General features: G+C 44.3%; 2 protein-coding genes across 5 annotated transcripts; one reads left to right on the forward strand and one right to left on the reverse strand.

Moving 5' to 3' along the window:
• Positions 1-117: 117 nt before the first annotated feature.
• Positions 118-5,650, reverse strand: LOC120708005 (tryptophan--tRNA ligase, chloroplastic/mitochondrial-like). 4 transcript variants are annotated; one of them, XM_039993081.1, is made up of 15 exons: positions 5,500-5,650; positions 5,272-5,400; positions 4,492-4,579; positions 4,259-4,300; positions 3,527-3,616; positions 3,307-3,429; positions 2,560-2,631; positions 2,323-2,435; positions 2,212-2,233; positions 2,055-2,120; positions 1,890-1,946; positions 1,140-1,186; positions 968-1,049; positions 753-842; positions 118-605 (listed from the first exon to the last, which is right to left on the reverse strand). In XM_039993081.1, the coding sequence occupies exons 1-15, from the start codon at positions 5,547-5,549 to the stop codon at positions 471-473; spliced, it is 1,206 nt and encodes a 401-aa protein (XP_039849015.1). In that variant the 5' UTR covers positions 5,550-5,650; the 3' UTR covers positions 118-470. The 4 variants fall into 4 exon arrangements, with proteins under 4 accessions (XP_039849015.1, XP_039849014.1, XP_039849016.1 ...); XM_039993080.1 differs by having other exon boundaries at positions 142-605; positions 5,235-5,400; XM_039993082.1 differs by lacking the exon at positions 2,560-2,631 and having other exon boundaries at positions 142-605; positions 5,235-5,400.
• A 180-nt stretch (positions 5,651-5,830) lies between these two features.
• On the forward strand, positions 5,831-10,466 carry LOC120708007 (NADP-dependent malic enzyme-like). The gene is made up of 19 exons (XM_039993083.1): positions 5,831-6,180; positions 6,444-6,564; positions 6,645-6,719; positions 6,860-7,011; positions 7,107-7,212; positions 7,326-7,391; positions 7,470-7,565; positions 7,664-7,735; positions 7,823-7,906; positions 8,010-8,108; positions 8,594-8,641; positions 8,785-8,838; positions 8,966-9,064; positions 9,147-9,236; positions 9,321-9,398; positions 9,483-9,557; positions 9,648-9,738; positions 9,845-9,973; positions 10,076-10,466. Exons 1-19 carry the CDS (start codon positions 5,879-5,881, stop codon positions 10,162-10,164), a joined length of 1,926 nt encoding a protein of 641 aa, XP_039849017.1. The 5' UTR covers positions 5,831-5,878; the 3' UTR covers positions 10,165-10,466.
• The last annotated feature ends 2,994 nt before the right edge of the window (positions 10,467-13,460 follow it).

Genomic DNA, 13,460 nt, shown 5'->3' on the forward strand with positions numbered 1-13,460 from the left:
CCAAATTTTTGTCTGCTCAGGCAACCTTATCGTTCAACTTAAAAGAAAAAAAAAACAGTAGCACTTTCACATAAGTTTCAAAGAGTACAAGAGAAGTGCATACATAAGCAGGTATTCAAAAAAAAAATTGCAGTTGTAAGGTATTGTATAAGTGAGATATCAGATATCTTGTTCCAAGGGGCAATAACAACGTTAGTTACATTCCAAGCGTACAGAAATTCAAAACCCAAATCCGCAGCAAGATAGAAATGAAAATAAGCTTGACTAAAGCAGTTTCATTTTCGCGAAAAGCTAGTAACATTTCTCCAGTAAAATTTGAACAGTGGTAAAATATATCGAGAGATGAATAAACGTGTTCAACTCGAAAAGTGGCAGGTCCAAGGTGTAAAAACAAGTGTTGCCTCTAATGTGAATCATGGCTCAGACCCCCCCCCCCCCCCTCTCAAGTTTTGGTAGAATTGATCCTTATGCTATCTGCGCAAGAAACCCATGGCTTGGTATACATTGTTGAGGGTGATGTCTGCTATCTCGGAAGCTTTTCCTGCTCCTTCCAAAAGAACATTATCCAAATAGCCTGGATCAGACACTATCTCCTCATAACGGGCCTACAAAGTTGCAAACAAATGTAGTTAACAGGAGGACAGGAGTCAGGTGGCATTTTTTTATGTCATATACAACAACTTAGTTCACTTGACGTTGTAAGCAAAAATGAGCTGCACATTATCAGACAGTAAATCGTGCGATCCTCAAACCTGAATAGGTTGCAAATGCTCAATCAAAGCATCTGTAAGGGTAGTCTTGAATGTTCCCCAGTTCATATCTTGGCACTCGCTAACAACTTCCTGAAAAAGAGAGAGATCAATCTATCTTGGCAAATAAAAAACACTATGTTGGACATGGATGAATGCAGGACCCTGCTTCATATTCAGGTTGATGGGTAGTATGCGAGCATGCAAAAGTTAGATACCTCTTTAGACTTCCCAGTAATAATCTGGTAGATTGAGAGAAGATTTCTGCATTCCGGCCTCTCTGGGTTGTCAAACTCCAAGCTGGAATATACAAAATTCAATGGCATGACTTTCTTACGGATGGAGGAATTCAGTAGAGAGAAAGTAGAGGTGAGTGGTTAGAGAGAAAACCCTGGAAATGAGTCAGTTTTGCAGCGCTTGATCTTATTGACAATCACCTGACAGAAAGCAGACAACTATCAGCATAAATCCAATTGCAGATGAACGCAACAATGGTCAGTTGAGATAACTTTATACATGCAGGTAATGAGAGCTAACCCCATTGCTAAAAATGTCATAGGTAAAATAGATATGCTACACTATTCATATATTTCTGAGTAATACATTAAGTGCGCACGCAAGCAGCCTAAAACCTAACATCAACTTTTCTGCTTCTACATGGGGCGGAGCTAGGCCTATTTATTAGGGTCAGATGATCCCAATGAATTTTTAGTAATCCAGCAGAGAATCACTGTTGTTAGCATTCATTGACCCCCATCAGGCATTTCTCTTGTGCAGAAGACCCCAAACATTTGCTGGCCTAGCTCTGCGCTACAGTAATAATTAGGCTACATGATGCCCGTTCATCTTTTCATATTTTGGAAAGTACTCGTCACCAGTATGATATAAGATAGATGTATAATATAACAGTGGGTGGGAAACTGGGAATATAATGCATTCTACAATGTACAGCAGAAGTTGGTCATAAACTAAAAACAATCCAGGATATCTGACAATTTCACTTAATGTTGACCACAAACTATTACAGATCATGGAGAAAAGTTACAAAAAAACATCAGAGAAAATATAAGAGAATTCAGTTCATATTGTTTTAGATTAGAGATAAGTTGCACAAAAACAGAGACATTACTAATTCCTTACATCTTTTGGGTCAAGAAGGTTGATACGAGACTGATCTGAAGGCGCAGATTTGGACATCTATCACCAACAAACAAACAACACGTTGACCAGGTAAGACAGGAAATATACGGGATTTAGCTCTGCAATAACTCACTGCACATCTAGATTGACAGTACTGCTAATTACCTTGGATAGACCATCAGTTAGGGACATAACACGAGCCCCAGCTGGAGGAATAAGGGCTTCAGGAACCTAAATAGTCAAAGCAAGAGGTACTCTAAGCATAGCATAGTTAACTTAAAGGATGCTAAAATATCATGTATGCGCATGATATTGTGCACACCTTAAATAGAGAACCACCTTTCCTGCAGGCAAAAATATACTTGACATTATAATAGAGTGAGAAACTACTATAACTGCAAAAGATGGGACAAAAATAAATAGTCTATCTCACCCTCCCAATTTCTTCCACTTTCTTCCACCATAGAGATTATTTACACGTTCAGCAATTTCACGAGTTAATTCCAAATGTTGTGTCTGATCTTCACCAACAGGTACCAAGTCGGACTGCATTCACTCAACGAGTCATTGTGATATCCAGGAAAGGAAAGAAGCAGAATAAACACAACAAGATTGAAATGTTGCAGACATGCTACCAATATGAGCTCTCAATGATAGTAAAAAAATTCACCTGGTACAAAAGGATGTCAGAGGCCATTAGAACAGGATAAGTCAGAAGTGCCACCCCAACATTTTCATCACCCTGATAAGTTTTTTTTTTGAAAAAACATCAATAATAAAATCAACCTCTACTGGAATCTGAAACTTCACACCATGATAAAAGAGTTGGATCGATCCGCATGAATGGAATACGAGTCCAGCTCATCACTTCATACGAAATTGATGCCTCAGTAAAATGTGGTCCGATGATGAGTAGAACTTCAGAACTCAGGGAAGATGCACAACAACCGTGTGGTCTGAACTAAGTACTCTTGAGACAGAAAAAAAGAGAGGAATGGATAATCTAATGCAAAAAAGTTAACTGCGATGGAATTGACGCATCTTCATCTAACACGACTATTCCCCAAAATGCTGTCATAAGAGAATATGATTGCTGGTCGGCAAGCACAACGAATTAGCTACGGAAGAAAAAAGAATATGTTATGTATTGTTTTTTTTTTACTTTGTCCCAGTTGTCAATTGGATTCGGATATATGTGCCTCTTATTGGTGCACAGCATTTTGAACTGCACATATAATTCCATACCATTCATTATTAGAGAAGGTGAAACTATTTGACCATGATCAGAAATTGAAAATGCAGGGGCATTTATATTCACAAATTAAGTGTTGGTTTTCTAGTCCCTTCTGTGGTATGATAAACAATTCTACCCAGCCAAAAGATGATGGTGAAAGCTGTCATACAGCGAATGACGCACCGCCTTGCGTGACTTCTCTTTGAACTGGATCATTCTGTTGAGCCAGCCAATAGGAGTAGAAGAACTCAACAGCCACATCAACTCAACATGAGCACGGACATGAGACTGTACAAAAATAGAAGCCTGGAAACATACAAGACCATCATAAAACAGTAAGCAATCAAAACATACACAAACGAAATTGTCAAAGCATAACATGGTATAAGTAAGCAAGGCAGACCTTGGAGCTGTCAATGCCACATGCCAGATATATTGCAGCTGTGCTTCTTGTTGCTTTAGATAGCTCTGGTGCATCATATGGTAAAGTAATCTGCAAACATTTTAAAAAAAATGATTAACATAAGCTCAAATTTTAAAACTAGAAAAATGAACCACAGAGAGCAATATTGTTACAATATCACTTACGAAATAAATAGAACATGAACATCAAACAGCTCTTAGGTCACAAGAGTTTGAGCATACAACATGAACATTATTTAGGGCCTGTTTAGCACGGCTCTGGCACCTGCCAAAATGGTTCTAGCTCTGAAGTTGAGGCCTTTTGGAAAAATGTTTGGCAAAATGACTTCTCATGGTTGCTCATATGGTCAAGTTTTTTTTTCTAGTACAAAATGAAAGGGGGATTCAGAGGGTTTAATGGGTAAAGAAGGTTTGTTTTTCTTATCATTTGGCAGTGCTTCACCAAAAGCTAATGGAGAAGCCTTGTCAAAGGGGGCCTTAGTTAATACCAAAGTTTTGATGAAAGAATCTCATGTGTTACACAGATCTTGCAGCCTATGTGAAAGAAGCATTTAAGAAGGCAAGATAAAAGGAAGTGTCTCAATTCAGCTGTGGACTGTGTTAGATTAATATTGATAACAATTATGCAAATACCAATTTACCATGCTGTACAAACTATACAAAATTAGTGTATTTCTGTTGTAAGATAGATATAAGATAAGAAAGAGCTTACTGCGTGCAGGTCAACGATGAAAAAGAATGTCTCGTACAAATCCTGCAAGCAAGTAGCACTAAGTAGATCTTGAACCTCAATTAGAAAAGAAAATATCATAATTGGAAAAACCTTGCAATTGAACGGATTTTCCTTGATATCCCTTTTAGTTTTCTTAACTCGCGACTAGTTAGACCAAGCATATTCATTAAACTTCAAAAGAATAGTAATGCCAAAGCAATACGATGAAGTACCTGAAGTGCAACCCAATTCTTAATAGCACCAAGATAATTTCCAAGGTGAACCATTCCCGTTGGCTGTACACCAGAAACTACTCTTTTCCTGCAACAGGTGAATACATTGATAGCGGTTCAACTTTAGAGAAAAGAGGATAAATGATTATCATGACGACATCATAACCTTAACAAGAATCCATTCCATAACTACAAGGAGTGACTGCACAGAAATAGATAAAATCCCTACAAGTAACTGAAAATTCCCTGAGCAATCCTCCTTTTCCAAAAATGCCCTAAGAAAAGTGGCACATCAGGATTTTAATCCTATATTTTACTTTTTCGTGCGTGAAATATGTTCACAGTTGATTTTGGCTCGTTGAACATGACTGATATTTCTGTGGAACTTATGATCAGATTGAGCATGAAAATTGAGCAAGAAGGCCAAATGATGATTAATACAATTAATATGAAGAAATGAGCTGGAGTGACCACATTGTACGGATAGCTGACTAACCAAAGTGACAATTTGATTCCAGCAACAACTAAGATGCAGTATGCAACAACAATTCGATTCCAGCAACTCTATACCAAATGCAGGCATTGCATTCTAAGGACACCAACATAAACTGGCATTGCGCAATCCGAGCATACATCTCGTCCTTTATGCAGTGCTGGTCCAGGAGTAACACCCAAAAACGACGCGCTACAATCCAATTACCACGAAAACAGAAAGCAACCGCAAAGCCATCCTAGAGCATTACGTCGAACACCACACGTGCAGGGAGGCGCGGGGCATACTTCCTCGCCGGAGAAGCAGGCGCCTCCTCGGTGGGGCCGGGAGCCGCTTCGGCCGCGCTGCAATTGAGACGACGGAGAGGGTGGATGCGAGAAGCGAGCAGTCCTCGGGCGCCAGCGCCACTCCTCGAGCTGCGAAGCCAAGCGGCAAAAACGACACAAGTATCAGAGTCCGCGGCGAGAAACAAGCGAATAGGTTGGGCACAGGGCAGAGCGCGGGCGCGCGCGTACCCGAGGAGCGGTGGGCGGTGGAGGACATGGGCGAGCAGCGCGCGGCTCATGGCGTCGTCCCCGTGCTCCGCTCGCTTTCGGATTTGGCTGCTGCGCGGCTTTGTTTTGGGTGGAGAAGCCGCCAGCAGACGGCGTGCGTGGACGCCGTGTGTTTCGCGATGGCGAGATGAGACGCGAGCCATGCGGATGGGCCGCGTTAAACGGGCCGGGAGGACGAGAGAAAATCTTCGGCGGCTGGCCCAGTGCCGATCCGGCCCGGCGGCCCGGTCCAACCCAGCATACACATTCTAGAGCCGGCCTACCGCGGGTGTACGTGGCGCCACCTCTCCCGCGACGTGTCCGGCGGACAAGGGGCGTCGCCGTCACGGCGCCACCCCCCATGGCCTCGCTGTCCGCCGTGCTGCTGCAGCGCTCCTCCTCGCGCGCCCGAGAATATTTACAGCTCCAGCGCGCCGCTGGCGGCACAGTTGCGCTGCATTTGGAGAGGCTGTTGCAGCGGTGGTGGTGTTGCTGTTGCAGCGGCGGCGGGAGGTTTGGCGCGAGAAAGGCGCACGGTATGGCGGCATCAAGGGAGGGGGACAACCGCAACGGCGTCGTGACCGGCGGCGTGGAGGACGCCTACGGCGAGGACCGCGCCACAGAGGACCAGCCAGTCACGCCGTGGGCCGTCTGCGTCGCAAGGTGTGTGTGCTGCTTTTGCTCTGTTCATCCTGTCATGTTTTGGTCAGGTATCACCTGATTTGATTCTACTGTGAACGTTAAGAAGACAGCGTCAGCAGAAGTTCCTCTCTTTGTATCAATCCATTTCAACATGTCATACGAAGATCATTGAGTAGTCGGACCACGAACTTGGACGAAATTCAACTCGTATTCCAATTTCTGCTTTGATGACGCTTCTTATATCACATAAAGATTGTGATGTTTCGTTATTACCGGGGTTTCAGCGGTCACTCCCTGCTGAGGGATCCAAGGCACAATAAGGGGCTCTCCTTCACGGAGAAAGAGCGGGACGCGCACTACCTGAGAGGATTGTTGCCGCCGGTAGTGCTATCACAGGATCTCCAGGTCTGCTGTTTTCTCCTCCTTGTATGCCTTTGCACTTTTGGCAGTTGACGATTTCTCTGAAGCCTGTGCATCTCCCGCAGGAGAAGAGGCTGCTGCAGAATGTTCGGCAGTTTGAGGTCCCGTTGCAGCGTTACATGGCCTTAATGGACCTTCAGGTAAGCTCATCCACTTCGCCAAAATAAATTTGGATTCACAATATTTGCAACCAAATAATCGTTTCAATCGTTAGTTTTTTTTCTTTCTGCTGTCCATGGTGCACGTGTTTTCTTTTTCCCATGATGCGTGTGTTTTTCAGGAGAGAAATGAGAGACTATTTTACAAGCTCCTGATCGACAATGTGGAAGAATTGCTTCCTGTTGTGTATACACCAACCGTGGGGGAGGCTTGCCAGAAGTATGGGTCGATCTTCAGACGACCCCAGGGTTTGTACATCAGCCTCAAAGAGAAGTGGGTCATTTTCCTCCTCTTCACACAGTAGTTGCTGGTGAATGCTGGGAGTGTTAAAGGCTTAGTGGTGCTTATGAGGTATTTTTTCATGCTAGGGGGAGGATATTAGAGGTATTGAGGAATTGGCCAGAGAAGAGTATTCAAGTTATTGTCGTTACTGATGGTGAGAGAATTTTAGGCTTGGGAGATCTCGGCTGTCAGGTTAGTTTTAGTTCAGGCATTCTTGCTTTGTCGGGTACCATTTGTGCTTCTGGATTTTTGGCAAGCACATATTTTGTTGCTCTTATAATTCTCGTTTTGTGAAATATGTATAGGGCATGGGAATTCCTGTGGGGAAACTTGCACTGTATACTGCACTTGGAGGTGTCCGGCCGTCCGCTGTGAGTAGTTTACATGTGAATAGACCATTCCCAATTAATTAGCAGCCTGATGTGATGTTCTCCCATTTTGTGTCCTAGTGCTTGCCTATCACCATTGATGTGGGAACAACCAATGAAGATCTACTAAAGGATGAGTTCTACATTGGGTTAAAGCAAAGAAGAGCAACTGGCCAGGTTCCATGCTCGCAGTACTGTGGCAAGGCTTGTTCAATTATTATGAATGATGTTTACCTGAATAATTGTGGGTCTTGATTCGTGATCTGCATTATTAGGAATACTATGAACTTCTGGATGAGTTCATGACAGCAGTTAGGCAAAACTATGGACAGAAGGTTCTTGTCCAGGTCAGGAAAATGATCAAAGATAAATTATTTGTCGCTTATTTAACTGTATGATACCTACTTTTTCTAAAAATTGGTTTGGGTTTACAGTTTGAGGACTTTGCGAATCACAATGCATTTACACTTCTTGAGAAGTACAGGGCAAATCATCTTGTATTTAATGATGATATCCAGGTAATCATATCAGAAAATTGTTTCTCTATCTTACTGCTCCTATAAGAGGCTGTTGAATTTGCTCTAGACAGCGGTTGTAACTCTGAGACTATTATATTCACAGGGAACTGCTGCCGTAGTACTTGCAGGGCTTATAGCTGCTCTGAAGTCTGTTGGTGGCACTCTAGCCGATCATAAATTCCTGTTCTTTGGTGCAGGAGAGGTAATTGGTCTTTGTTTGCAACAATAGAGGGCAAATTCTTATAACCATCGTTCCTTTAGACTGCTTAAATATGTCGAAATGAGACCACATGATATATTACTTGTCTTCACACCACATTCACACGAAACTTGATAGTCAAATGAAGATTGGTAGGGATTTAAAGCTGATTGAGGGACTGATACACTATCAGTTCCCTTTGGTTCTTCTTTACAATAGTCACGTCCTAATGATCTCCTCCTGTATCCTGGGGATATGATTGTATCAGAAATCCTCCTTTACATGATGGTTTTTTTTGCATTCCAAAATGATGATTTTTCTTGTCGCAAGATTGTTAATACTTTGAAGAACATCAACACATAAACTGATAAAGTGGTATAGAATTAACTCTGGTTTGTTACAACTTGGAAATACTAATGTCCATGTCGTTTGACTTTACTGTTCAATAGAAAACTGTAATTTAAATACCCATTTGTCTGTTCTTGCAGGCTGGTACAGGCATCGCTGAACTAGTTGCTCTGGAGATATCCAGACAGGTAGTAACTTGTTAAGCTCGCCTTTACTGGAGGAATTTGCTGGCGACCATTTTTTTTAGATTATGGAAAAGTTGCAGCCTTGAACATTCGGAAGTGAATGCCTACAGCCATTTGCTGACGACCATAGTGGTGATTTGTTTCAGGGAAAGGTCTCGGTAGAAGAGGCTCGGCAAAAGATCTGGCTTGTTGATTCGAAGGTAAAAGATTATGGTGTCCCTCCCTCCCCCGCTCTCTCTCTCTCTCTCTCTCTCTCTCTCTCTCTCTCTCTCTCTCTCTCTCTCTCTCTCTCTCTCTCTCTCTAAAGAGGTTCGTTGTTTGTTGCAGGGACTGGTTGTGGCCTCACGTAATGAGATTCTTCAGCCATTCAAGAAACGATACGCACATGAGCATGAACCCGTTAAGGATCTCTTGGACGCTGTCAAGGTGCAAGGCTAAACCAAATGGGATACAAAATAATCTTCATTGTGGAATTTCATGGTTCATAAATCCTTTACCTGCTCTTCAGGCCATTAGACCAACCGCGCTAATAGGATCAGCTGGTGTGGGTCGAAGTTTCACAAAAGAGGTGATTGAGACTATGTCTTCGATTAATGAGGTAAATCTTAACATCACTGTGCTATCTAGGTTGTTGCTTTTATTGTACAGTTCAGTACTTTTAATTATCTCCAACGAAACGCAGAGACCCATCATCCTCGCTCTATCAAACCCAACGTCACAGTCTGAATGTACTGCTGAAGAGGCATATACATGGAGTCAGGTAGTGTTTCATGCACACCTTTCATCTTTCCACGAACCAAATTTCTCGCAAGTATATCCTAATCAGATGATACTGTATATCCAGGGCCGTGCGATCTTTGGGAGTGGAAGCCCGTTTGACCCGGTGAAGTATAATGACAAGCTGTTTGTGCCTGCCCAGGTCTGAAACATTGACTTGTGCATAAATGAAGTTCCCAAGTTTTTGAGTTTTGACAGATTGAGTTGTGACCTTTACATTGAACTATACCAGGCAAACAATGCATACATTTTCCCGGGGTTTGGTCTAGGTGTGGTGATCTCAGGAGCGGTCCGGGTGACAGACGATATGGTCCTTGCTGCTGGTAAACACAATCTTCTATAGCTCAAGATAGGGATCATTCACGTCTCGACATGCATATTGAATTGTTGTCCCTAATTCTGCATCCTCTTTCACTGTATATCATACAGCTGAAGGACTAGCTGACCAGGTAACCCCGGAGCATATCGACAAAGGCCTCATCTACCCACCATTTTCCATCATCAGGAAGATATCAGCCAACATCTCTGCCCGCGTTGCCGCAAAAGCCTACGACCTCGGTATCTTTGGCTGTCTCCGCTACAATTTTGCTGAAACTTTAGCACTTTAGCAACATGAGACGGCAGTTGTAAGCCGTTCCGTTCTGCTGCTTTTGTGTGCAGGGTTGGCTAGCCAGCTCCCTCGCCCAAAGGACCTGGTGAAGTATGCTGAGAGTTGCATGTACACCCCTGTTTACCGATCTTACAGATGAAGGACGATAATGCTGAGTTGCTGACACTGGACGAACTCTGTACGACTCCACTTGAGGAAATGCATATGCCTATTACCGTGGCAGCTATTGTTGAGCCACTGTGCTTCCCTGTGATCATCGAGTAAAATGTCTGGTAAAGTTCGGTAGTAAAGAGCCCATTCAGCTTGTTCATATGTTCATGTAGTCGTGTAATAAAGTTCATGGGGCTGTACAGCATATGTGAGCGTATGTGACATGATCTTTTTTTTTTGCGAAAGTATCCGTTCATTAATCTAGTGTGACATACTAATGTCTTATTGCTCTTCCTGTTTCTTCCTCTGCTGTTTTGATACCACGTTCCTTTTCCTTTCCTATATATTTTCCACAATTCCTTTGTTTTCCATTCCTCTGCTCCAATCCTCCGTGAGGAGCACAGGCAGCTTTTTCCAATCGTCTTCCCTTAAGTCAACACGTTCTACGCACTAGAGAAAAATCACTATCGAGTAAACAGTTGGTCACAGGGAGAAGCTGCCGAATAAACGGGAGCAGTATAAAATTTTTGTCCGCAATTAGATGCATCATCCATCAACAAGTATTTCTTATACAGACCTTTCTTACATCCACCTGCAGAGTTTGCACGCAAAGCAGCACTTTCTACACCATGTTGTTCAGTACCTGACAGAGAGGCTTCATTATTCAGATGCCAATCGTTCGAACATGCTACCTGTAACATCCCTAAACTAATTAGAAGGTTAATCATGTCATCATGTGCATCATCAAGTATTAACCATGATTAGATTGCACTTAGTAGTGATAAAACTTTGGGGCTAAGCCCTTTCAAAATTATAAGGACGGACGGTCTCCCCCTATAGGGCGGACCGTCCTCAGTTTATCAGCACAGCCCCCTTTTTAGTCAACCACGACCAAGTCAAGTCATGCCACGTCAACACCAGCGGACAGTCCGCGCCCCACTCGCGGACGGTCCGCCAGTGGAACTCCGTGCGTGTCCAACACGCAGAAACTTAGCGCCACATACCCCTCGCGGACCCCACGCGTCAGCCACGCCTCCTCTTCTACCAGAGCACCTCGTGCTCTCTCCCTCATCCCATTCACTCAAAAACCTCTCTTGTAAGGATCACTGGGGTGTCCGACCCTAGAGGGGGAGGGGGTGAATAGGGTCGCTAATCGCTTTTTAACCTAGGGCTCAAACTACTTGCATAAGATAAACCTAACACGTCCTATACATGCTAGTTATGACTAAGGTTTATCTTTGCTACTCTCTACTTACCCAAAATACTTGCAACCTATAGCCAAACCTAAACAAACTAACTAGGAAAGTAAAGGCACGCAAGATAAAGTAAATGCGGAAACGTAATATGGTAAGTAAAGAGGTAAGTGCAAGATGGATGCAAACTCCTGAGTAGACACGGTCATGTAACGTGGTTCGGCACAAACGTCTACGTCCACGGGACACCGAGGCTCTTCCGATCACCGTCTTGCACTACGCCACCAAGGCGATGCCGGCAAGCAAAGGCAAGTGCCCACAAGACACCGAGTCTCGTGCACCGCCACCGTCTCTCGGTCACCCGACCGAAATCCACTACGGAGTTTCTGCACCAAGGAGGGTGTCTCATCTTCCCCCGCACAAAGTGTCGTTGCCACTCCACACCAAGTCGGAGGGTCACACGACGGATCACAAAGATTGCTTGCCGCAGCAAGACTTCTCTCAAGGGAGCTCTCGCAAGAACTAATCCCTATTACAAGCACTAAGCACTCTCATAAGTGTGCTTAAGCCTATATGATGTACAATGAAGCTCTAAGGTGGTTGGAGATGATCTTTGGCTCTTGTATACTTCCTTGGTCACCAGCACCATCAAATGAGCTGTGGGGTGGCATATATATAGCCCACACACCCCAAACTAGCCGTTGGAAAAAAAGGCTGACAAAAAGCGCTATCACCGGTTAAACCGATGCTCCCGTTTTTGTTATCACCGGTTTAACCGGTGAGTACATTTTCCAACTAGCCGTTATACTTCAACGGCTACCTCAATCGACCGACGTAATCAACCGATGCAGCGTCGGTTTAACCGGTGAGTGTAGTTGCTGAAAAACTAACTCTCTGGACAACTGCACCGACGTTCACCAATATCTAGCGTCGGTTCATCCGGTGTATAGATTTTGCCTCAGCTGCTGAGTTCATTGCACCGACGTATTCAACTTTTCTGGCGTCGGTTCAACCGGTGTTACCAAAACTCCAGACGTGCTCCAAGTCAATGCACCGACGTATGTAATTTTCTTAGCGTCGGTTCAACCGGTGATATTAAAATATCTCTGTCTTGATTGGTTTGACTTGGTTTCTTCACGGTCTCTTCAATCTTCAAATCCTTTGGACCGAAGAGGCGGAACCCCCGTCCGCTAACCGGGTAGCGGAACCCCCGTAGGGGCGGCCCTTCGGGCCTAGCTACGCCTATATTCTCTTTGTCATCACTTGAACCTAAAAGCCTGGGAATAGTCATCTTAACAATCATATTAGTCCAAGTGTTGTGTTGTCTATATCAATCACCAAAATATTATATTGAAATATGGCATGAGAGGCCATTTTTGCTACATCTCTCAACTCCAAGCCATGGAGAAGCTCCACCACTCCTCCATCCATTGAAGGACCTCCACCTCGCCGGAGCATCGCCGGAGATCGACGCCGACGAGTTGCACAACCTCTACTTCATCTTCTTCCTTGGAGCTAGGAGCTTCCCCAAGTTTCTCCCTCCACCCCCTTCCTCTTCCTCAAGCTTCAAGCAAGAAGAACGAGCTCGAGATTCACCAAGCCCTCTACCTCATCTTGAAGCCCTTGCCGGTGTTTCACCCATCGCCGGTAAGCTCATCCCCTCCCCGATATACTCCCCATTGCCCTAGGTTTTAAGCCATGAAGCCCTCCTAGAGCACTTTCACCATTAATGACCTAGAGCTTTGAGACCTTAATGCATGTGCGGTTTAGCTACCAAAATGAACTCCCTACACTCCCAGAAACCTTTAGGAACAAACTCCATCCCAAACCGTGGCCGGAATCGCCGGCGGCAAACTCACCGGTGAGCCTCGGCCGGGGTGCGGACGGTCTCCCCATCATGGGCGGACAGTCCGCTAGTCACCCGACCCGACCCATAGCGTTTCTGGACACTTTTCGACCTTCCAAAAATTTGTGAGGCGGACGGTCTCCCCCTGGGGAGGACGGTCCGCAGGTCATTTTTCAGCCTTACACAGAAACACCCAGAAACCATATTTTTGACCCAGAATGGTCCGCGGTTGGCCGACGGACGGTC

This window comes from Panicum virgatum, chromosome 5K, assembly GCF_016808335.1.
Source record: "Panicum virgatum strain AP13 chromosome 5K, P.virgatum_v5, whole genome shotgun sequence".
Taxonomy (NCBI): domain Eukaryota; kingdom Viridiplantae; phylum Streptophyta; class Magnoliopsida; order Poales; family Poaceae; genus Panicum; species Panicum virgatum.

Bases quoted from the DNA above. Each gene is read 5' to 3' on its own strand.
- LOC120708005 (XM_039993078.1), bottom strand. From the start codon at position 5,549: ATGAGCCGCGCGCTGCTCGCCCATGTCCTCCACCGCCCACCGCTCCTC. The intron at 4,580-5,271 runs GTATGCCCCGCG...CACCTGTTGCAG, and splicing joins CCTGCTTCTCCGGCGAGGAA to GAAAAGAGTAGTTTCTGGTG. The intron at 1,187-1,889 runs GTAAGGAATTAG...GCTTTCTGTCAG, and splicing joins ACCTTCTTGACCCAAAAGAT to GTGATTGTCAATAAGATCAA.
- LOC120708007 (XM_039993083.1), top strand. From the start codon at position 5,879: ATGGCCTCGCTGTCCGCCGTGCTGCTGCAGCGCTCCTCCTCGCGCGCC. The intron at 6,181-6,443 runs GTGTGTGTGCTG...CCGGGGTTTCAG, and splicing joins TGGGCCGTCTGCGTCGCAAG to CGGTCACTCCCTGCTGAGGG. The intron at 9,399-9,482 runs GTAGTGTTTCAT...CTGTATATCCAG, and splicing joins AGGCATATACATGGAGTCAG to GGCCGTGCGATCTTTGGGAG.